At 43.6% G+C, this 22,988-nt stretch overlaps 1 protein-coding gene across 1 annotated transcript; it reads right to left on the bottom strand.

Annotated features, from left to right (window-relative positions):
• Nucleotides 1–297: 297 nt before the first annotated feature.
• Nucleotides 298–9,200, bottom strand: HTR3E (5-hydroxytryptamine receptor 3E). Its single transcript, XM_065539588.1, is given in 10 exon segments — nt 298–527; nt 649–864; nt 1,030–1,146; nt 1,149–1,236; nt 1,886–2,066; nt 2,356–2,529; nt 3,017–3,126; nt 5,689–5,733; nt 6,396–6,559; nt 9,134–9,200. Coding segments are annotated over 10 exon segments (1,392 nt in total).
• Nucleotides 9,201–22,988: the final 13,788 nt, after the last annotated feature.

Raw genomic sequence — 22,988 nt, 5'->3', positions numbered from 1 at the left:
AATGATTTATTGGGCAAGTTAGTGGACAGAAGAGGTATAGTCTGCTGCACAGATGACATAAGGGGGACCTAGAACCATATGATAAGACTGAAGGAAGCCAACAGAATGCAGGAACAGGGAGAAATGTCTGGGATTGGAACTGATCAGCAGGACTGGGTTGGGATACATGGAATACAGCAGAGACTCAGTCATCTTTGGGAATATGATAGTTGGTACTCAGGAAAGGGGGGAGACCTGTCTGTTCCCTGGAGGCAAGAGAAAGAAGCTCCAGACTGAAGTTTGCAGCTGAGCACCTGCCTAGGTGTTCCAGAGGCATATGACAGCGAGGATGGAGGAGGCCATGAAGGGCAGGTAGACGCGGAAGAGCAGGGCGTCCATCACGTGACTGAACTGCACCCACAGCTCCACCGAGTGCTGCTTCTGGACCTCATGTTCCCACTGGGCCCTTGTCCATTCTGAGCCCCTTGTCAGCTCTGCCTTCCCAGGGCCTGGCATCTGCCCTGCTGATACCTATGGCTCCTTCACACTTACAGAAAGACAGAGACTCAGCCACGGGCTGCAAATGTCACCTATACAGGGAGGGAGACAGGGAAGGAGGCAGGAGCAGAGAAGTGGAGGTGGGGGAAGGGGAAGTGTGACTTCCCTCACCAGGCAGGTGGGTGGGGGTGAGACCCAGGCCCTTATTTCCCTTCTGGGGTGCAGTGGGACAGCATCTCCCTGGGCTGGTGCAGTGGAGCAGCAGGGAGCGGAGCCACCGAGGCAGGGGTGGGGGATGGGTGGTGGCCACGTGCAGCAGGTGGGTGATGAAGATGGTCTCCAGCAGGCTGCCCACTATCAGGGAGAGGCACAGGGCGAAGTAGACCCCTGGAGGGAAGGGGGGCCTGGTGAGGGCCAGAGGCACCACCTAGAATTTCTTTCTTCTCTTCCAATCCCACCCTGGCAGGCATACGGCCTCCTTTTCCCAGTATACCTCCCTTCCTGAGTTAGTTCCCACTCTTCTCTTCCAAAAGGTGGGAGGAACATCCATACCGATGAGGGGGGTGCCACTGGTGGGGAGCAAGTCATTCATCATGAGCAGGAAGATGTTGTACCCCGGCAGGAGCATTGTCTTGAAAAGTGGGACACGTTTCCCACTTTTCACTGGCAGTAGAAGCTGAGGGCATCGATGGCAGCCAGAAAGCCACTGGGCATGAGAAGGTTTATGACATAGAGGCTGGGCCTGCACCTGATGGCCACCTGGTGGGGTAGAAGAGGGCGGTAAGTAGTTATGGGGTCAGAGAAACCCTCAAATCCAGGAATGGCAGTGACAGTTTCTGTCTCTGCCTTTTTCTTTGGCCTGTTATCACCTGGGATCTGGAGCTGTGTGGAATGCAGCTTTAGAATCTGGTATAGAACCTGTGAAGAGACAGTTAGGCCAGAGCCCTGAGCTTTAGGATGGAGAATGAGGCTGGGAAGCCAGGAGAGAGGGTAACACTGGGAGACCCCGAAACTTGGGAGATACACATTCGATGGACATTCTAGGCAAGGGTAAAAGCGCGGGAGGAAGGAAAGAGCAAGAGCCTCCAAGCTCACATAGAACACAATCTGATCGGCCGGGCGCGGTGGCTCAAGCCTGTAATCCCAGCACTTTGGGAGGCCGAGACGGGCGGATCACGAGGTCAGGAGATCGAGACCATCCTGGCTAACACGGTGAAACCCCGTCTCTACTAAAAAATACAAAAAACTAGCCGGGCGAGGTGGTGGGCGCCTGTAGTCCCAGCTACTCCGGAGGCTGAGGCAGGAGAATGGTGTAAACCCGGGAGGCGGAGCTTGCAGTGAGCTGAGATCCGGCCACTGCACCCCAGCCTGGGCGACAGAGCCAGACTCCGTCTCAAAAAAAAAAAACAAAAAAAAACACAATCTGATCATACAGGTTGCCTCCCCTGGACAGCTTTGCAGTGACCTTGTTGATGCCCAGGAGCTCCCATTCTCCATGGGCCTGAAGGATGTCCCAGGATGTGTCTGTTATTTCCCACACTTCTTTCTCCATGTCCAGCAACATGCTGTCCACTGAAAATGAGAACCATCTGAATCATTTTTCAAGGATATAGTTTCCTGGTGGCTCAACTGCTCTCTTTTTCCATCCTTTCTTTCAACAAATAGTTTTGAGTGCCTCCCACATGCCAGGAGACTTGCCAAGAGCTTGGAATGGTAAGAAACAAGACAGACTTGGGTTCTGCCTTTATGAAAAATCTTTTAGCATCCATAGAGCCTTATTCTTCTCCCTACCCATACTCCTTGGTCACAATTTACTCATAGTTTCTTTATATTTGTTGGCTGCTCTCATTCACTCTATCCCTGAGATCCCACTGCAACTCATCTGTATAGAGGAATGAGCTGAAGGTGAGTGTGCAGTTCTGCTGGTCAAAGGGGAAGTAGAAGATGTCCGGGTTACAGATACTGTCCACCTTCATGGGTTTCTTATACCTGATGTGACCTTCATTACTTACATATGCTGTAAGGCCTTTTGGGGTCTTATCCACATCCGTGCTGGAGGAGAGATAAGGCAAGAGGCAGGTGCTGTGGTTTCTCTCTCTCTCTCTCTCTCTTTTTTTTTTTTTTGAGACAGGATCTTGTTCTCTCACCCAGGCTGTAGTAGAGTGGCATGCTCTCAGCTCACTGCAACCTCCATGTCCTGGACTCAAATTATCCTCCTGTCTCAGCCTCAGCCTCCCAAGTAGCTGGGACTACAGGCACACCACCAGGCCTGGCTAATTTTTTTTTTTTTTTTTTAAGAGATGAGGTTTCACCATGTTGCCTAGGCTGGTCTCAAACTCCTGAACTCAAGTGATCCACCCACCTTGGCCTCCCAAAGTGCTGGGATTGCAGGCATGAGCCACTGCGCCCGGCCCAGTTTCTCTTCTTATCTCTCTGGTTGTTTCTTAGCCATCTAAAGAGCACTTACAGCGGCCCCAGTGGTAAACTGTGATCTCTATGGCTACCAGGAGATAGGACATGACCAGCCCTTGATACGCACAGTTCAACGATGAAAATGTCTGGGAGCCACAGGTTCTTGGCTGCCATACTCATCTTCGTGATGCCCTCACACTCCTCTGGGTTCCAGCTGATAAATGGGTTATCCCAAACCTAGAGCCCAGGTGGAGGAGAGTTGAGAGCCTGAGATGAATTGGAGTTATTTTCTCCTGCCTTTTAATTTCTTCTTTTTTAAAAAAAGTTATGAAATACTTCAAGCATATAGAAAAATATATAAAATATTATGACAAACATCTACGTATCTACAACCCAACTTTGTGGCATTAATATTTTATTAAATTTACTTGCTTTTTTCAAGAAATGAGAATCATAGATAAAATCGAACCTGCCTAGGACCATTTCTTCATGAATTTTGATCAGCCAGCGCTGATGGTCTGGGAACCACACTTTGAGAGTGAGGTTAGGTAATTGTATTATCTTTCTCCAGCTCCTTCCTTCCTTTCCTCCAAGCAGGCTTTTTTTTTTTTTTTTTCCTATTCTTTTCTTTTTCTTTTTATTTTTTGAGATGGAGTCTCGCTCTGTCACCCAGGCTGGAGTGCAGTGGCATGATCTCAGCTCACTTATATAGATATAAAACCTCTGCCTCCTGGGTTCAAGCGATTCTCCTGCCTCAGCCTCTTGAGTAGCTGGGATTACAGGTGCGTGCCACCACCTGACTAATTTATTTTATTTTATTATTATTATTATTTTTTATGAGATGGAGTCTTGCACTGTCACCCAGGCTGGAGTGCAGTGGCGCAATCTCGGCTCACTGCAACCTCCGCCTCCCAGGTTCGCGCCATTCTCCTGCCTCAGCCTCCCGAGTAGCTGGGACTACAGGCGCCCACCACCACACCCTGCTAATTTTTTGTATTTTTAGTAGAGATGGGGTTTCACCGTGTTAGCCAGGATGGTCTTGATCTCCTGACCTTGTGATCTGCCCACCTCGGCCTTCCAAAGTGCTGGGATTACAGGCGTGAGCCACCGCACCCGGTCACCACCCAGCTAATTTTTTTATATTTTTGGTAGAGATGGAGTTTCACCATGTTGGCCAGGCTGGTCTTGAACTCCTGACCTCAAGTGATCCACCTGCCTAGGCCTCCCAAAGAGCTGGGATTATAGGCGTGAACCACCAAGCCCAACCATGAGGCAGGCTTTTCAGGTTGGAAACTCAATTCATTCACTTTTATTTCCCCCCATCCTCCCACACACCTTGTTTGCTTATCAATGCAATTAAGATATAAATTTTCCACTGGGTTATGCTTTGATTACATTCCATAGATTTTCATATGTATAATTTTCATTTCTAATTACTTCATAATTTCTACTTAATTTCTTTAATTTCTCCTTTGCCTCAAATATTTGGAAATTTAATTTTAAATTCTCAAGAAACAAGGTTTTCTGTCTTTCTTTTTTTTTTTTTTTTGAGATGCAGTCTCACTCTGTAGCCCAAGCTGGAACACAGTGGTGTGATCTCGGCCAACTGCAACCTCTGTCTCCCCAGCTCAAGTGATTCTTGTGCCTCAGCCTCCTGAGTAGCTGGGACTATAGGCACATGTCACCACGCCTGGCTAATTTTTTGTATTTTAGTAGAGACGGTATTTCACCGTGTTGCCCAGGGTGGTCTTGAACTCCTGAGTTCAGGTGATCCACTGGCCTTGGCCTCCCAAAGTGCTGGGATTACAGGTGTGAGCCACTGTGCCCAGCCTTTTTTTTTTTTTTTTTTTAAAGATAGGGTCTCACTCTGTTGCCCAGGCTACAGTGCAGTGGCACAATTATGGCTCACTGCAGCCTTGACCTCCTGGGCTCAAGTGATCCTCCCATCTCAGCCTCCCCAGTAGCTGGGACTATAGGTGTGAAACACCATACCAAGGTGATTTTTGTATTTTTTTGTAGAGACGAGGTTTTGCCATGTTGCCCAGGCTGGCTTCAAACTCCTGGGCTCAAGCAATCCACCTACCTTGGCCTCCTAAAGTGCTGGAACTACAGGCATGTGCTACTCTGCCTGGCATTGATACCTTTTTGTGGTTAAATATGTGGTCAGTTTTGGGGAATACTTTATGTGTGTGACAAAAGTTTTGTATGTTCATTGATACAAAGTTTGACATGTTTATTAGACTAAGTTTCTTAATTGTGCTGTGAAAATCACTATATATTTACTTCTTTTCTCCTAGATTTTTGTTTTGTTTTGTTTTGTTTTGTTTTGTTTTGTCTTTGAGATAGAGTCTCACTTTGTCGCCCAGCCTAGAGTACAGTGGCATGATCTTGGCTCACTGCAACCTCTGCTTCCCAGGTTCAAGTGATTTTCCTGCTTCGGCCTTCCAAGTAGCTGGGATTACACGTGCCCACCACCATGCCCAGCTAATTTTTGTATTTTCAGTAGAGATGGGGTTTCACCGTGTTGGCCAGGTTGGTATCAAACTCCTGACCTCAAGTGATCTGCCCACCTCGGCCTCCCAAAGTGTTGGGATTACAGGCGTGAGTCACTGTGCCTGGCCTCTCCTTGATTTTTGAAAGCAGTATATTAAAGCCCCTCATCATTATGGTCAGTTTTTCAATTTCTCCTTCATGTGTTTCAAAGCAATGTTAGGCACATAAAAATTCATAATTATTATATCTTTGTTTAAAATCCTTTTTGACTGTAACTGTAGGGAGAGAATAAAGTGTTGTCCATACCATTTCCAGCCACAGGAAGGATGACAAGAGGTGCAGCTGCTCATCCTGCCAAAAGAATTTCCTATTTCCATCGTGTTGCCAGTAAGAAGTCTGTTCATCTCCCCCACCTCCCATGCTTGTTTACCAACTCCCGAGGTATGTAAAGGGGATATGTGATCAAGGACAAAAGCTCTATCAAAACAGATGTGTTAGGCTGTGGACAGGAGACCTCATAGCAGGGCGGGAGTAAAGTAGTCCTTCTCAACCTTGGCTGTATATGAGAATAACTCGGAAAGCTTGAAAATATTGATGTGGTTGGGTGCGGTGGCTCATGCCTATAATCCCAGCACTTTGGGAGGCCGAGACAGGCAGCTCACTTGAGGTCAGGAGTTTGAGACCAGCTTGGCCAACATGGTGAAACTCTGTCTCTACTCAAAATGCAAAAATTAGCTGGGCGTTGTGATGCATGCCTGAAATCCCAGCTACTCGGGAGGCTGAGGCAGGAGAATCGCTTGAGCCCAGGAGGTGGAGGTTGCAGTGAGCCAAGATCATGCCGTTGCACTCCAGCCTGGGCAAGAGTGAGACTGCATCTCAAAAAAACAAAAACAAAAACAAAATAAAAACGAGGCTTGGGTTTCATCCAATCAGAACCTCTGGGATTAGAACCTTTGCCAGGGGCTGGGAAAAGGTTAAGAACACCAAGGAGGGCTAGAGGGGTCAGCGCTCACCACATCTGGGATGGCAGACATCATGAAGGAGATGTTGACTCGGGTGGGGACGCTGATGGTGACCGGTCGGAAGGCCTTTCTATTAAACGCTGAATTCAGAGCAGTGGGATCCGCCCCGTGCTGGCCAAACCCTGAGCACTTGATGGTGAAAGTAACGCCCCTTCCTGTAGTGGACATCGAATGTGTGAGATGAAGGAGAGCAACCCTGTGCTCCCTATATGAGAGGGTCCCCAAGGCAGGGCCTGGGGTCGCCTGTGATAAAATGAGAGCTAACATTTGTTGAGCATTGGCTATGTGTCAGGTATATTCTAAGCCCTTTAAAAATGGATTACCTCATTTAATCCTCCCAATCCCCATCAGGTAGATACTGCTTTACCCTCATGTAATAAACGAGCTAACTAAGGTGCAATAAGGGGAAATAACTTTCTACAGTCAGACAGCCAATAAAAGGCAGAAGCCAGATTTGTTCTGAACCCAGGTTTATCTGCTGCTGCTGTGCTATATGTCCCCAGAGATGAGATGAAGAATGGGGAGGGGATCACCGAGAGGGGTCCAGATGCTGGGCTCTTCCTTCCGAGGCCTGGGAGGATGGGGTGAGCTGGAATGCAAATTCTGGAAGCTAATGTGGCAAGCTGAGTTAGAGCTCCAACCTCCTTTCCAATATTTCTGTCTCCATGCAAAGCATGCCCGAATCTGTATGCAAACTGAGCCTGGAACGTTGATAGTCATCTGATAGGGTTACAGTCCCGGGGCCCCCGAGAGGACACACCTGTTTTCACCCTGACTGCCCCAACCTTCCTTCTCCTTATTTGACTTTACCCAACTCTATCACCAGCATTCTAGTTTGAGGCTTTTAAAAAGTTGTGTTTTATTTTTAATGAACATATAATAATTGTGCATATTTCTTAGTTTGGGGTTTTTGGTTTTTTTTTTTTTTTTGAGACAGCTACTCACTCTGCTGTCCAGGCTGGAGTGCAGTGGCATAATTACTGTAGCCTCGGCCTCTGGGCTTAGGAGATTTTCCCACCTCAGCCTCCCAAGTAACTGTGACTACGGGCACTCCCCCCACATTTGGCTAATTTTTAAACATGTTTTTTTGTAGAGACGGGGATCTCACTATGTTGCCCAGGCTGGTCTGAAACCCCTAGACTCAAGTGATTCTCCCACCTGGGCCTCCCAAAGTTCTGGAATTATAGGTGTGAGCCACCATGCCCAGCCAAATAGCTATTTTTAGAAGTGTGGGTGGGCTTTTTTAAATTATTATTTCTTTTTAAATTTTTAAAATTTTGTTTAGATGACTCTCACTCTGTCGCCCAGGCTGGAGTGCAGTGGCGCGATCTTGGCTCACTGCAATCTCTGCCTCCCAGGTTCAACCAATTCTTCTGCCTCAGCCTCCCAAGTAACTGGGATTACAGGCATCGCCACCACATCAGGCTAGTTTTTGTATTTTTAGTAGAGATGGAGTTTCACCATGTTAGCCAGGCTGGTCTTGAACTCCTAACCTCAGGTGATCCACCTGCCTCAGCCTCCTAAAGTGCTGGGATTACAGGTGTGAGCCACCTCACCTGGCCCATCTTACCCTCTTCTAAATAATACATTTTAATATTTTCTACTCGTGAAAATGTGTTGGAGGAGCAAGAACTTGGAATGAGAGAGATGATTGATAACCTCTGTGCCAAGGACATTGAGCCTTATCCATTCTCAACGTCACAGTGCTTTCCAGGCAAATTCTTAAACCACTCTAAGAACAGTGAATATTCATTTGTCAACCCCTGTGTGCAAGTGCCCAGAGGGGCTTTCATAACCATTTACACTGCCTAGACCAGGTGTACAGTTTGTGTCTCTTCCCTATGCTGGCCTTTAAAGTCACCTCTGGTTCAGTCCTCTCCTGTGCCTCCTTATCCAAAGTCATGGAATAATCTAAGGAGGAGAGATGACATTTATTGGCACTCTTACCAAGTGCCAGGCACTGTGCTTCCCTCCATCTCTTACTGAATCCTCACAACCCTGCAAGGTAGGTTCTGTTTTATAGATGAGGAAACCGGAGCTCAGAGAAGTTAAGCAGTGCATCCAAGTTTATAAAACTAGCAACGTGAGACACGAAGATTCAAACCCAGGTCCATCTGTCTCCAAATCCCATGTTCTTGTCTCTCTGCCATACTGACTCCCTGGAAGAGAAGCACATTCTACTTTCACCCTTGACCTGCTGCCTTCTGGCATCTTACCTAATCTAGAGCCCTTGGATCCAGTAGGTGGTTGGGGAAATTATGGCTAAAGGAGGTGGGCACTTTGCTACAATGGTTTGGGTTTCATACCTGTAGAGAGAAAGAATTACACCTGTGGACAGAAAGACGGATGGATATAGAAGCTAAATACAAGAGAAGACAATCATGGATGGTTGTCTTCCATGTAGAGTACCAATGGGGAAAAGACAGACTTTTCAAGTAGTGTTGGGAAAACTGGATATCCATATGCAAACGGATAAAGTGTGCTGGTGTTGAACTCTATTTTTCCAGAAGAAAAATAAAAGTGCTCTTGTGTGGCATGTAACTGGAAGGGGATTTTCCATCTTTCAGAAAAGGAAAGTCTATGTGGGCATTATGGTAATGTAGCTATGAAAGAACTCTATCCATCTTAGACAATCTCTAGGAGGTGGAAATTTGAAAAAAGTTCCTAAATGTTCTACTAGGGAGAGGTCCTCCTTCTTCCCCCTTCCCCCATTGTTGCTCCTTTCTTACCTTGAAGCAGAAGGCTGAGAAGGAGGTAGAAGGAAAATATTTTCCTGTGGAACCAGCTTCCTTCCATCTTCGTTGTCTAAATTCTTCTCTGAACATGTACTGGGACCCACGAATGCCCAGATTAAAGCAGCACAGGCCACACCTAGAGCCTGACTTTGAATACTAATAGCATTGGTTGACCACTGACATTTGTAACCTTCCTGGAAAGTGTTCTGGTTGTCTTGTTCTTGCCTATGTTTGAGGTTCAGTCTGCTTTTGAGACTTTATCTTAGTCTTAGATACTTTACTACAACGTATATGGTTATAGATAGCTCATACGTGATCAGCGTGCAGATGTTGGTGAGATACCTCAGTCTGAAAACTCATCTCTTCAATTCTGGAAAATTCTCAGACATTTATAAATATTTCACTTCCTCTATTTTTCTTATTAGATATGTGTTGAATGGTTTCCTTCTATCTTACATGCCTCTTATTGCTGTGGTAACAAATCACAAACCCAGTGGTTTAAATAAACACAATTTGTTATTTTACTGTTCTGTGGGCCAGAAGTTTGAAATGGGTTTTACTGGGCTAAAATGAATGTGTCAGCAGGACCACATTCCTTCTGGAGGTTCTAGAGGAGAATCCATTTCTTTGCCTTTTCCAGATTTTTTTTTTTTTTTTTGAGACAGGGTTTCACTCTGTCGACCAGGCTGGAGTGCAGCGGTGCAATCATAACTCACCGCAGCCTTGGCCTCCTGGGCTCAAGGGATCTTTCCATCTCAGCCTCCCAAGTAGGTGGGACCTCACAGGTGTGAGCCACCAAGCTTGGCAATTTTTTTTTTTTTTAAGTAGAAATGAGGTCTCACTTTGTTGCCTAGCCTGGTCTCCAACTCCTGGCCTCAAGTGATCCTCCAACCTTGATCTCCCAAAGTGCTGGGATTATAGACATGAGCCATTGCACCCAGCCTTTTCCAGCTTTTAAACTGCCTGTATTTCTTGGTTCATTATTTTTACTTCTCCATCTTCAAAACCAGCAACATCAGGCCAATGTTTCTCACAAGGCATCTCATCTCATCTTATTTGTTTCTCTCTCCTTCTTCCACTTATAAGAGCCTTTGTGATTGCATTGTGTTCATTTGGATAATCCAGAATAATCTCCCGATCTCAAAGTCAGCTAATTAACAACCTTAATTTCGTCTGCAACTTTAACTCCCCTTTTCCATATAACTTAAGGTTCCAGAGATTAGGATGTGGACAAATTCTGGGGGACATTATTCTGCCTAGCACACTTCTCTTTCCTACTTTCTACCTCTTTATCTCTGTCCCTAATGATTTCTTCAGATCTAGCTTCCAGGAAAAAAATTCTCTCCTCAACTGTGTTTACTTTATTTTATTCTATTAATTAATTAATTTATTTTTGATGCAACTCAGTAATTTTTATTATAACTGGAAGACAATACATCGCAGAAACTTTATGGTAGGTCTGGGGAAAAGTGTTATTTACAATAGATGATGACATAATTTGTCTTTGGCAATATAATTACATATGAAGAATGCAAAATGCAGGTATGGGTGCCTTCCATATTTTATTTTGTTTTGAGACAGAGTCTCACTCTGTTGCCCAGGCTAGAGTGCAATGGCGTGATCTTGGCTCACTACAGCCTCTACCTCCTTGGTTTGAGTGATTCTCCTGCCTCAGCCTCCTGAGTAGCTGGGACTACAGGCTTGTGCCACCACATCCAGCTAATTTTTTGTATTTTTAGTAGAGACAGGGTTTCACCATGTTGCTCAGGATGGTCTTGAACTCCTCACCTCAGCTGATCTGCCCACCTCAGCCTCCCAAAGTTCTGGGATTACAGGAGTGAGCCACTGTGGCTGACCCTCAACTGTGTCTAATCTGTCCATCTAATCTGGCCACTGAGTTTTGGGGTTTTTTTTGTTTTTTTGTTTTTGTTTTGTTTTGTTTTTTAGAGACAGGGTTTCACTGTCTCCCACCATGCCTGGCCCTCAACTGTGAGCCACCATGCTGGGATTACAGACGTGAGCCACCGTGCCCGGCCCTCAGCTGTGTCTAATCTGTCCATCTAATCTGTCCATTGAGTTTTGCTTTTGTTTTGTTTCTTTTTAGAGACAGGGTCTCACTGTCTCCCAGGCTGGAGTGCAGTGGTATGATCATAGCTCACTGTAGCCTTGAATTCCTGGGCTCAGGCAATCCTGCCACCTCAGCCTCCCAAGTAGCTGGGACTACAGGTGCATGCCACCATGTGTGGCTAATTTTTTTTGTATCGTTTCTAGAGACAGGGCCTTGCTATGCTGCTCAGGCTGGTGTTGAACTCTTGGCCTCAAGTGATCCTCCTGCCTCAGCCTCCTAAAGCACTGGAATTACAGGCATGAGCCACTATGGCTAACCTTTTACCCATTTTTAAATCAAGTTGTTTTTTGTTGTTGAGTTTCAGGAATTCTATGTATAGTTTGGATATTAATCCCTTATCAGCTATATAATTGTCAAATGTTTTCTCCCATTTTGTGGGTTGTCTTTTTTCCTCTGTTAATATTGTCTTTTGATTCATAGATTTTTAATATTTTCATGAAGTACTATTTGTCTATTTTTTCTTTTGTTGCCTATGCCTTTGTGTCATATCCAAGAAATCACTGCTAAATCCAATGTTGTGAAGCGTTTCCCCTATGTGTTCTTTTAGGAGTTTTATTGTTTTAGGTCTACACTTAAATCTTTTTTTTTTTTTTTTTGAGATGGAGTTTCACTCTTGTTGCTCAGGCTGAGTGCAATGGTGCGATCTCAGCTCACTGCAACCTCCACCTCCCGGGTTCAAGTGATTCTCCTGCCTTAGCCTGTCGAGTAGCTGGGATTACAGGCATGTGCCACTATGCCCAGCTAATTTTGTATTTTTAGTAGAGACAGGGTTTCTCCATGTTAGTCAGGCTGGTCTTGAACTCCCCACCTCAGGTGATCTGCCTGCCTCGGCCTCCCAAAGTGCTGGGATTACAGGTGTGAGCCACCGCGTTCGGCCCTACACTTAAAATCTTTTATCCATTTTTAGTTAATTTGGTATATGGTTTTAGGTAAGGGTCAAACTTTATTCTTTTGCATGTGGATATCCAGTTTTCCCAATATTACTACTTGAAAAGTCTGTCTTTTCCTCATTGGAACTCTTGCAAAAATAATTTGGCCATTTGTGTGAGGGTTTATTTCTGGGTTCTCTATTCTATTCCATTGGTATACATGTCTGTCTCTCTTTTTTTTTGAGACGTAGTTTCACTCTTTTTGCCCAGGCTGGAGTGCAATGGTGCCATCTCCACTCACCGCAACCTCCGCCTCCCGAGTTCAAGCAATTCTCCTGCCTCAGCCTCCTGAGTAGCTGGGATTACAGGCATGCACCACCATGCCTGACTAATTTTTTGTATTTTTAGTAGAGATGGGGTTTCTCCATGTTGGTCAGGCTGGTCTCAAACTCCCAACCTCAGGTGATCCATCTGCCTCAGCCTCCTGTGCAGCTGGGATTACAGGTGTGAGCCACTGTGCCTGGCCTTATTTTTATTTTTTTTGTTTGAGACAGAGTCTCACTCTGTTGCCCAGGCTGGAGTGCAATGGCACAGTCTTGGCTCACTGCAACCTGCGCCTCCTAGATTCAAGTGATTCTCCTGCCTCAGTCTCCCAACTAGCTGGAATTACAGGCGCATTCCACCACGCTCAGCTAATTTTTGTATTTTTAGTAGAGACGAGGTTTCACCATGTTGGTCAGTCTGGTCTCAAACTACTGACCTCAGGTGATCAGCCTGCCTCGGCCTCCCAAAGTGCTGGGATTACAGGTGTAAGCCACCGTGCCCAGCCTGTGGTATGTTTTGAAATCAGGGAGTGTGAATCTTCCAGCTTCATTTTTCTTTTTAAAGATTGTTTCAGGTATTCAAGGTCCTTTGACATCCCATATGAATTTTAGGATGGGTTTTTCTATTTCTGCAAAAATTGTCATTGGGATTTTGATAGGAATTGCATTGAGTCTGTTCATTGCTTTAAGTAGTATTGACATTTTAACAATTTTGTGTCTTCCAATCCATAAACATGAGATATGTTTCCACTTGTTTATATTTTTAAAAAATTTCTTTCAGCAATGTTTTATAGTTTTCATTGTACAAGAATTTTACTTCTTTGGCTAAATTAACTCCCAAGTATTTTTTTCCTTTTGATGCCATTGTAAATGGAATTGATTTTTGTAATTTTCTTTTTCTGATCATTCATTGTTAATGTATAGAAATGCAACTGATTTTTGTTTGTTTGCTTTGTATCCTGATACTTTGCTAAATTCATGTATTAGTTTTAATGCTACTAGTTTTTGTGAGATCTTTAGTATTTTCTACATATAAAATAACATCATCTGCAAACAGAGATAATTTTACTCTTTCTTTTCCAATTTGGATGCCTTTTGTTTCTTTTTCTTGCTTACTTGCTCTAGCTAGAACTTTCAGTACTATGTGGTTTTTAGTTTGTTTTAGCTTGTTTGTTTTAGAGATGGGGTCTTTCTCTGATATCCAGGCAGTAGTGTCCCAAAATGTTGAGATTACAGGTGTGAGCCACCGCACCTGGCCAACTGGCCAATGTTTTTTTTTTTTTTTGTGACGGAGTCTCACTCTGTCGCCCAGGCTGGAGTGCAGTGGCCGGATCTCAGCTCACTGCAAGCTCCGCCTCCTGGGTTTATGCCATTCTCCTGCCTCAGCCTCCCGAGTAGCTGGGACTACAGGCACCCGCCACCTCGCCCAGCTAGTTTTTTGTATTTTTTAGTAGAGATAGGGTTTCACTCTGTTAGCCAGGATGGTCTCGATCTCCTGACCTCATGATCCGCCCGTCTCGGCCTCCCAAAGTGCTGGGATTACAGGCTTGAGCCACCGCACCCGGCCGTACTATGTTGAATAGAAGTGGTGAAATTGAGCATCTTTGCCTTGTTCTTGATTTTAGAGAGTTTTCAGACTTTCACCATGGAGTGTGATGTTTGCTGTGGGTTTTTCATATATGGCTTTTATTATGTTGAGGTTGTTTCTTTCTATTCCAAGTCGTGAAAGGGTGTTGAAGTTTGTCAAATGTTTTTCTGCATTAATTGAGGTGATCATTTTTTTCCCTTCATTCTGTTAATGTGGTGTATTGCATTGATCAATTGTTGTATATTGAACTGTCCTTGCATTCCAGGAATAAATCCCACTTGGCTATGGTATATAATTCTTTTGATATGCTACTGAATTTGTTTGCTAGTATTTTATTGAGGATTTTTGCATCAATGATCATAAGGGATAGTGCCTTTGTCTGGCATTGGTATCAGGGTAATACTGATCTCTTAAATGAATTAAGAAGTTAGAACATAGTTATTTTATAATATTTTTCATATTGTTTTATTATATCTAGTTCTTGGTATGCTGACTGTTTTGATAACTGTTTCATTGTGGTTTGTTCCTTCATGTAATTTATAATTCTTGGTTGAAAGGATGAGAATCCATATCTTTAGATAATTTTGAAATCATCTATTACAATCTTTCAACAAATGTACAGTTGATCCTTGAACACTACTGGGGTTTAGGAACACCAACACCCCGCACAGTCAAAATCTATGTATAACTTTTGACTCCCCTAAAATTTAACTACTAATAGCCTACTGTTGTCCAGAAGCCTTACTGATAGCATGAACAATTGATTAACACATATTTTGTATATTATATGTATGATATGCTGTATTCTTATGATAAAGTAAACTGGAGTAAAGACAATGTTATTAAGAGAATCATAAGGCAGAGAAAATATACTTACTATTAATTAAATGGAAGTAGATCATCATAAAGGTCTTCATCCTTTTCATCTTCATGTAAGTAGGCTGAGGAGAAGAGGTTGGTCTTGCTGCCTCAGCGTATCAGAGGCAGAAGAAAATCTGAAGATAAGTGGATCCTTGCAGTTCAAACCCATGATGACGAATGCAATAATTATATAGTCTCAAAGTAGCACTCCACAAAAAAATTACCTATATGCCATACTTACTAATTAGCTTTACAGTGGAGAAATCTGGCAGACATCTTTTTAACTGAGTGATAACAGTTATCATCAGTAAAATGACAAATTGACATTGTGTACTTTCTATGATGCACTAAGAAGAACTCGGCACCACTTCTAGGGTATTCCTACTAAAGAGGCATAAGTCATGAGTAGTTGAAGAAGTTCAATTAGGCAAACCCAAATTGAGGGACAAAATAACTACAAAATAACTAACTATACTCTTCAAAATGTCCAGGTGATGAAAGACAAGAAAAGACTGAGGCAGTGTTCTGGATTGACAGACTGAAGAGATGTAACAGCTAAATGCAGTGTGTATTTCTGGATTGGGTCCTACACCTATAAAAGACATTATTGGAGGCTGGGCGTGGTGACTTACATCTGTAATCCCAGCACTTTGGAAGGCTAAGGCAGGCAGATCACTTGAGGTCAGGAGTTCGAGACCAGCCTGGCCAACATGGCAAAATGCTGTTTCTACTAAAAATACAAAAATTAGCTGGGTGTGGTTACACACTCCTATAGTCCCAGCTACTCAAGAGGCTGAGGCAGAAGAATCACTTGAACCCAGGGGGTGGAGGTTGCAGTGAGCCAAGATCATGCCACTGTACTCTGGCCTGGGCAACAGAGTGAGACTGTCTCAAAAAAAAAAAAAAAAGACATTATTGGAAGAACTGGCAAAGTTCAAATAGGGCTTATAAGTTAGACAATACAATACATTGTATTGATATTAATTTTCTGACTTTTATGGTGTACTATGGTTATATAGGAGAGTGTCCTAGCTTTTAGGAAATATACACTGAAGTAGTTAGGGTTAATGGGTCATCAATTATGAAACTCTCAACGATTTAGAAATATCCACAATTGGCCTGGCGTGGTGGCTCACGCCTGTAATCCCAGCACTTTGGGAGGCCAACGGGGTGGATCACCTAAGGTCAGGAGTTCAAGACCAGCCTGGCCAACATGGTGAAACCTCATCTCTACTAAAAATACAAAAAATTAGCCAGGCATGGTGGTGGGCACCTGTAATCCCAGCTACTTAAGACACCGAGGCAGGAGAATCTCTTGAATCTGGGAGGAAGAGATTGCAGTGAGCTGAAATAGGGCCACTGCATACCAGCCTAAGCGACAAGAGCAAGATTCCGTCTTAAAAAAAAAAAAAAAAAGAAATATCCACATTTGGAAAATCTGGGTGAAGTGTACACAGGAGCTCTTTGTACAAGCTTCATAACACTTATGTAAATTTTAAATAATTTGGCTGGGCACGGTGGCTCACAGCTGTAATCCCAGTACGTTGGGAGGCTGAGGTGGGTGGATCACTTGAGGTCAGGAGTTCCAGACCATCCTGGCCAACATGGGGAAACCCCATCTCTGCTAAAAATACAAAAGTTAGCCAGGCCTGGTGGTGCATGCCTGTAATTCCAACTACTTGGGAGGCTGGAGCAGGGAGAATTGCTTGAACCCAGGAGGTGGAAGTTGCAGTGAGCTGAGATTGCGCCACTGCACTCCAGCCTGGGCAACAGAGCAAGACTCCTTCTCAAAAAAGTTTTTAAAAATCGTTAAAAAAAAAAAAAAGTAAAAGAAAGGAAGAAAAAGAAAAAGAAAGTCTAGAGGTTCTGTGTGAATCTATGTCCAAAATCTCTTTCCTTTGGACTAGAACTTAATTGGGTATTGGCCTCCAGGAGAAGGCAGCAGACCTCTGGCCATGTGATTGGAGCCTTCTGTTACATTTAATTTCTTTTTAACGTTAACATGGTCACCTTTTTTACTTCTTCAATTTGAATCTAGCATCTTCTAGGCCAGTAGGTTTCAACTAGGGTTTCAGATAACTTATTTATTTAGTTTTATTAATATACAGATACTCAGAAATTCAGACTTATTGAATCTCTTGATGTTCTCAATATGTTCTTTGTATGTTCTTGCTATAAACTTAGCAAGTTCATGATATATGATTTTTAAAAATGTGTGCCTAAGAATAGCCATTCAAAGACTCCTGAATACCCCTGGTCCACTTCTTATAATATGATATATTAAGTCAGGATTATTGTATGTTATACCTTCATTTTTTTCTCTGTAAAGATTATGTTCATCCCTTTTTTATAAATTAGATATAATGTTCACTGTCTTTTTGAAAATCTAGTTAATTGTCACATTTATAATTATTTGTCAAATGCTTTTTTTTTTTGGAGATTCTCTCTGTTGCCCAGGCTGGAGGGCAGTGGTGTGATCTTGGCTCACTGCAAACTTCGCCTCCTGTGATCAAGTGATTCTCTTGCCTTAGCCTCCCGAGTAGCTGGGATTACAGGTGTGCACCACCATGCCTGGCTAATTTTTGTATTTTTAGTAGAAATGAGGTTTTACCGTGTTGACCAGGCTGGTCTTGAACTCCTGACATCAAGTGATCCTCCCACCTCAGTCTCCCAAAGTGCTGGGATTACAGGCTTGAGCCACTGCGCCCAGCCCAAAAGCTCTTGTTGGATTGACTTTATTATCTTGTTTTGCATTTCACAGGAACAACCAAATTTCCTTGTCAACTATGCAATTCTTGTAATGAACTCTCATCGGATCTTTCATGTTTTAAAATTATCAGTAATAAGTTAGTAAACTAATCATAACCATTTTAAGTCTTTTGTTATCTACAGATAGTTTTTAATTTAATGAGAGTACATGCTTCCCTGAAAGCTCAACAATCAGCTACAGGTCAGAGTGGTCTGTCTTCAATAAAGGATTATCACAAAATCCTGTGGGAAAGGACTATGCTGGATACTTTGGGCATAGTACCTGATGGCAACACTTAAACAGCTTTGAGATCATACTAGTGGACTGAGTCAGGATTTCTAGAACTCTAGTTGAGAAGCCAATGGATTTCATGAGACTGTTAACCCAAGATCTAGTCAAATAATAATTAATTATCTAGGACCAAATGAACTAAGAAGGAACACTTGCAGTTTTCATTTGAAATACTGTTGATGTGGTAACATTTTTTCTTTTTTCTTTCTTTCTTTCTTTTCTTTTTTTTTTTTGAGACAGAGTCTCGCTCTGTCCTCCAGGCTGGAGTGCAGTGGTGTGATCTTGGCTCACTACAACTTCTGCCTCCCAGGTTCAAGCCATTCTCCTGCCTCAGCCTCCCAAGTAGCTGGGATTACAAGTAGTGCACCACCATGCCCGGCTAATTTTTGTGTTTTTAGTAGAGACAGGGTTTTACCATGTTGGCCAGGCTGGTCTCGGACTCCTGACCTCAAGTGATCCACCCACCACGGTCTCCCAAAAGTGCTAGGATTACAGGCCTGAGCCACCATGCCTGGCCACTGTTGTAATATTCTATTTTTCCAGATATTTAAGGAAGCCCATTTTCTTTACTCTTAAGCTATTTATAAGTCAACAATTTGGTAATTATAACTCTGCTATTTTAAAAGACTCTGTTTTTTACACTGAAATGAAACATTTGTAAATGATATCTTTTTCTCCCTACCTGACTGCTACAGAATTCGCAAACTCTTTTAAAATATTCTTAATTTCATGACAATGTAATTATTGTATTTTCATGCCAATGTAGTTATTGGCATAGGTTTGATGACTCTGTCTTCCTTTTTACCAGGATGGAATTGGAAACGTTGATTATGCAATCAAGGCCTTGTCTGGAGTATCATATTTTAGAAGGATGCTCATTTAATCAAATATGGTTAGACATTTCTAAAGAACTAAGGTTGACTTTGTGGAGCCAATGCTTACAAACCCCTTCCATGAAAACTGGCCTAGTATCTGGCTTATAGCATTGCCAGTCTTACAAGTCCAGGTAGGCCCAAGAACCCTAGGGTATTTTGAGGAACTCAAGAAGAGACGAATTCACTCAAATTTAGGGGTTCTTCAGGTGAAATCTGGTGGTGAGTTCTTGGTGTGGCTAGCTGGCTTCAAGAGGCTTTTGAAAGACAAATTTGAGATTTTTTGAAAACTTTTAGCAAAGTAAACTTAAGAAGGCCTAAATGGTAGTTTACCACTCTTGTTGTACCCATGTAAATACTGAAGCCAAATAATGAGACCAGTCTCATTTTGTGACCAAAAAGAATCTTCCTGCCAGGCACAGTGACATGTGCTTGTAATCCCAGCTACTCAGGAGGCTGAGGTGAGAGGATCATGGAGTTCAGTATCAGCTTGGACAATATAGCAAGGCCCCATCTCAAAATAAATAAATACAACAAATTCACTGGATATATTGGCACACACTTTTAGTCTCAGGTTCCTGGGAGTTAAAGTGAGAGGATCACTTGAGCCCAGGAGTTTGAGGTTGTAGTGAGCTACAATCGTGTCTCTACACTCCAGTCTGGATGACTGAGTGAGATTCTGTCTCTTAAGAAGAAAAGGCTGGGTGTGGTCACTGATGCTTGTAATCCCATTACTTTGGGAGGCCAAGGTGGGTGGATCACTTGAGGTCAGGAGTTCAAGACCAGCCTGGCCAACATGGTGAAGCCTCATCTCTACTAAAACTACAAAAATTAGCTGGGCATGGTGGTGCACACCTGTAATCCCAGCTACTTGGGAGGCTGAGGCAAGAGAATCGGTTAGAACCGGGAGGCGGAGGTTGCAGTGAGCCGAGATTGCACCATTGCACTCCAGCCTGGGTGACAGAGTGAGACTCCATCTCAAAACAAAACAAAATAAAAAAAGAAAAGAAAAAAGAATAATTTTCCTGGCTGGCCTGAAGGTAGTGAATTATTTCAATTGATGGTTCATAGTCAGTTACAGATGGAATTCCTTGTTCTACTCCTTCCCTCCTTCTGCCTACTACACTTGACTAGTCTTCAAAAAAAAAAGTATAATCTTCCCTTGAGGTTAGGAAGGAGATTATAGAAAAGGGAGAAGACTATAGAAAAAAATTTTGTACTTCCATGAGAAGCTATGCATTGACCATAGCAACTATTCCAGCTGTTGGATTCTAGCCCTGTTTATTGTCTTTGAGCTATTTTGCAGCTCTTTTTAAATTGCAGGCAATTGATGAATTTTGTAGAAGACACAAACCAACCAATAAGAAGACTAATTTTTTTTTTTTTTTTTTTTTTTTTTAGACGGAGTCTCGCTCTGTCACCAGGCTGGAGTGCAGTGGTGCGATCTTGGCTCACTGCAACCTCTGCCTCCTGGGTTTAAGCGATTCTCCTGCCTTGGCCTCTTGTGTAGCTAGGACTACAGGCATGCGCCACCACGCCCAGCTAATTGTTTGTATTTTTAGTAGAGACATGGTTTCACCATGTTGGCCAAGATGGTCTTGATCTCTTGACCTCACGATCCACCTGCCTTGGCTTCCCAAAGTGCGGGATTACAGGCATGAGCCACCGTGCCTGGCCAAGAAGACTAATTTTATTCAGGCTATTGCAATACAAAGGTTACCCAGATCTGAAGGTTAGGGTATCTTGACAGGGTGGTTTTGTCTTAGATTTTTTTTTTTTTTTTTTTTTTGAGACAGAGTCTCGCTCTGTCGCCCAGGCTGGAGTGCCGTGGCACGATCTCGGCTCACTGCAAGCTCCGCCTCCCGGGTTCACGGCATTCTCCTGCCTCAGCCTCCCGAGTAGCTGGGACTACAGGCGCCTGCCACCACTCCCGGCTAATTTTGTTTTGTATTTTTTAGTAGAGATGGGGTTTCACAGTGTTAGCCAGGATGGCCTCGATCTCCTGACCTCTCGTGATCCGCCCACCTCAGCCTCCCAAAGTGCTGGGATTACAGGCGTGAGCCACCACGCCCGGCCTTGTCTTAGATTTTTATAGGGAGGACAGACAAGTTATTGGTGGGGTGATTTACTGTTGGGGTTGTTTTGCAATCAGAGGAAGTCTTGGCCAGTTAGCTGAACAGGAAATATTTACCTCTATGTCTAACTTGTTTCAGGGGATGAGTCATCCTAATCTCAGCTAATCATTCATGTGACAAAGAATGGGGAGTTGGAGGCTCTGTGTCTGGTCTTGTTGGCAGGTTCAGGCAAAACGGGAAAAGGCTGTGTTTGGCCTTATCACAGGACAAGGGAGTCACCTGTGAGTCCTATGGGAACTGTGAGGAAGAATGGACAGAGTCTTGTCTAAGTTATATGGGAAAGAGTGGTTCTTTGTAGTAAGCCATTTCCCAGAGCACAAAAGGGTTGGGGGATTTCTTAACCATTGCTGTTTTCTGGGAACACAGGACTCAGGTAAAGTTGGACATTGTCAATATGCAAACTCTATCTTGTCCTGTAGATTTCCAATTTACTTTCTCCCCAGTACCCCTTGGAAAAACCAGTTTTGTCTCCATTTGCAATTTGCTATCTTTACTGTATATACATTGATGATTCTTGATGTTTCCTTTGAGCCTTTTATAACATCTGCCTGATGATCTCATATCATCTTAGTTTAACCAATTCTTTAACACATACTCTTTTTTACATTCATATGAGAGTAATGATTTTGCCCTTTTCTGAAAATTACCTTTTATCAGTACAATCCAGAGAGTCTGTTCAGAACTCACCAGTTATACACGCATTCATTAGTGCATGTGAACAAGCTGTGAGAAGCAAGGAAATTCTGAGAGCTGGGGAAGATGGGTCAGTCCAAAGGTGGCCACAGTGGAGACTGACACTCTGAGGTTAAGAGTTATCAGGTAGAGTGAGATAGGACTTCTTTGGTGGGATCATTTTGAATTCAGAGTCTAATGTTTAGTTTTTCATGGTTAAGAATTATATAATTTCTGCGGGGCACAATGGCTCATGCCTGTAATCCCAGCACTTTGGGAGGCCAAAGGGGGCAAATCATTAGGTCAGGAGTTCGAGACCAGCCTGGCCAGCATGGTGAAACCCCGTCTCTACTAAAAATACAAAAATTAGCTGGGAATGGCGGCACGTGCCTGTAGTCCCAGCTACTCAGGAGGCTGAGGCAGGAGAATTGCTTGAACCCGGGAGGCGGAGGTTGCAGTGAGCTGAGATCATGCCAGTGTGCTCCAGCCTAGGCTACAAAGCAAGACTCAGTCTCAAAAAAAAAGAAAGAATTATATAATTTCTGCACTCCTTGGCAATGGCCTGGATGTGTTAAAATAGGAGACTGAGAGTTTGACAAATTTGAGTCCAAATCCCAGTTTACCTACTTGCTGTGTGATCCAGGGAAGGGGTGTTATCCTTTTCTACTTTGGTGTTCTTACCTGCTAAGTGGAAATAATATTAGTACTTACCCCACAGAATTGTTGTAAGTTTCAAATGAGTGATGAAATGTGATGAGCTTGGCATATAGAAAGCATTCAGTAAATGTTGGCTATTATTATTAAAATAACTTTCTGTGTCCACTCCAAGAGAAGGCCTAAATTAACAACCTTTCATGAAAACCTGCAGAAGCCACATGCCTCTGCTACACACCAGACCCCTTAACACCTAAGCAGAGTTCTTGCTCAACAAGGATAAATGGAGTAACATTTTATCAACTTGCCAACATTAGCAGTAGGTCAATGAGGAAAATCATAGCTGCATATTAGTTATCATGTAATCTTTGTTTTCTCTGAAACTTTTATATTTCTTTTCATGTAACCTTTTTTTTTTTTTTTGAGACGGAGTCTTGCTCTGTCGCCCAGGCTGGAGTGCAGTGGCCGGATCTCAGCTCACTGCAAGCTCCGCCTCCCGGGTTCACGCCATTCTCCTGCCTCAGCCTCCCGAGTAGCTGGGACTACAGGCGCCCGCCACCTCGCCCAGCTAGTTTTTTGTATTTTTTAGTAGAGACGGGGTTTCACCGTGTTAGCCAGGATGGTCTCGATCTTCTGACCTCGTGATCCGCCCGTCTCGGCCTCCCAAAGTGCTGGGATTACAGGCTTGAGCCACCGCGCCCGGCCTC

The sequence above is a fragment of the Macaca fascicularis genome, chromosome 2, assembly GCF_037993035.2.
Source record: "Macaca fascicularis isolate 582-1 chromosome 2, T2T-MFA8v1.1".
In the NCBI taxonomy this organism is placed as follows: Eukaryota; Metazoa; Chordata; class Mammalia; order Primates; family Cercopithecidae; genus Macaca; species Macaca fascicularis.
Note: the sequence above shows the minus strand (reverse complement) of the source record. Positions and strands in the feature narration are given on the sequence as shown.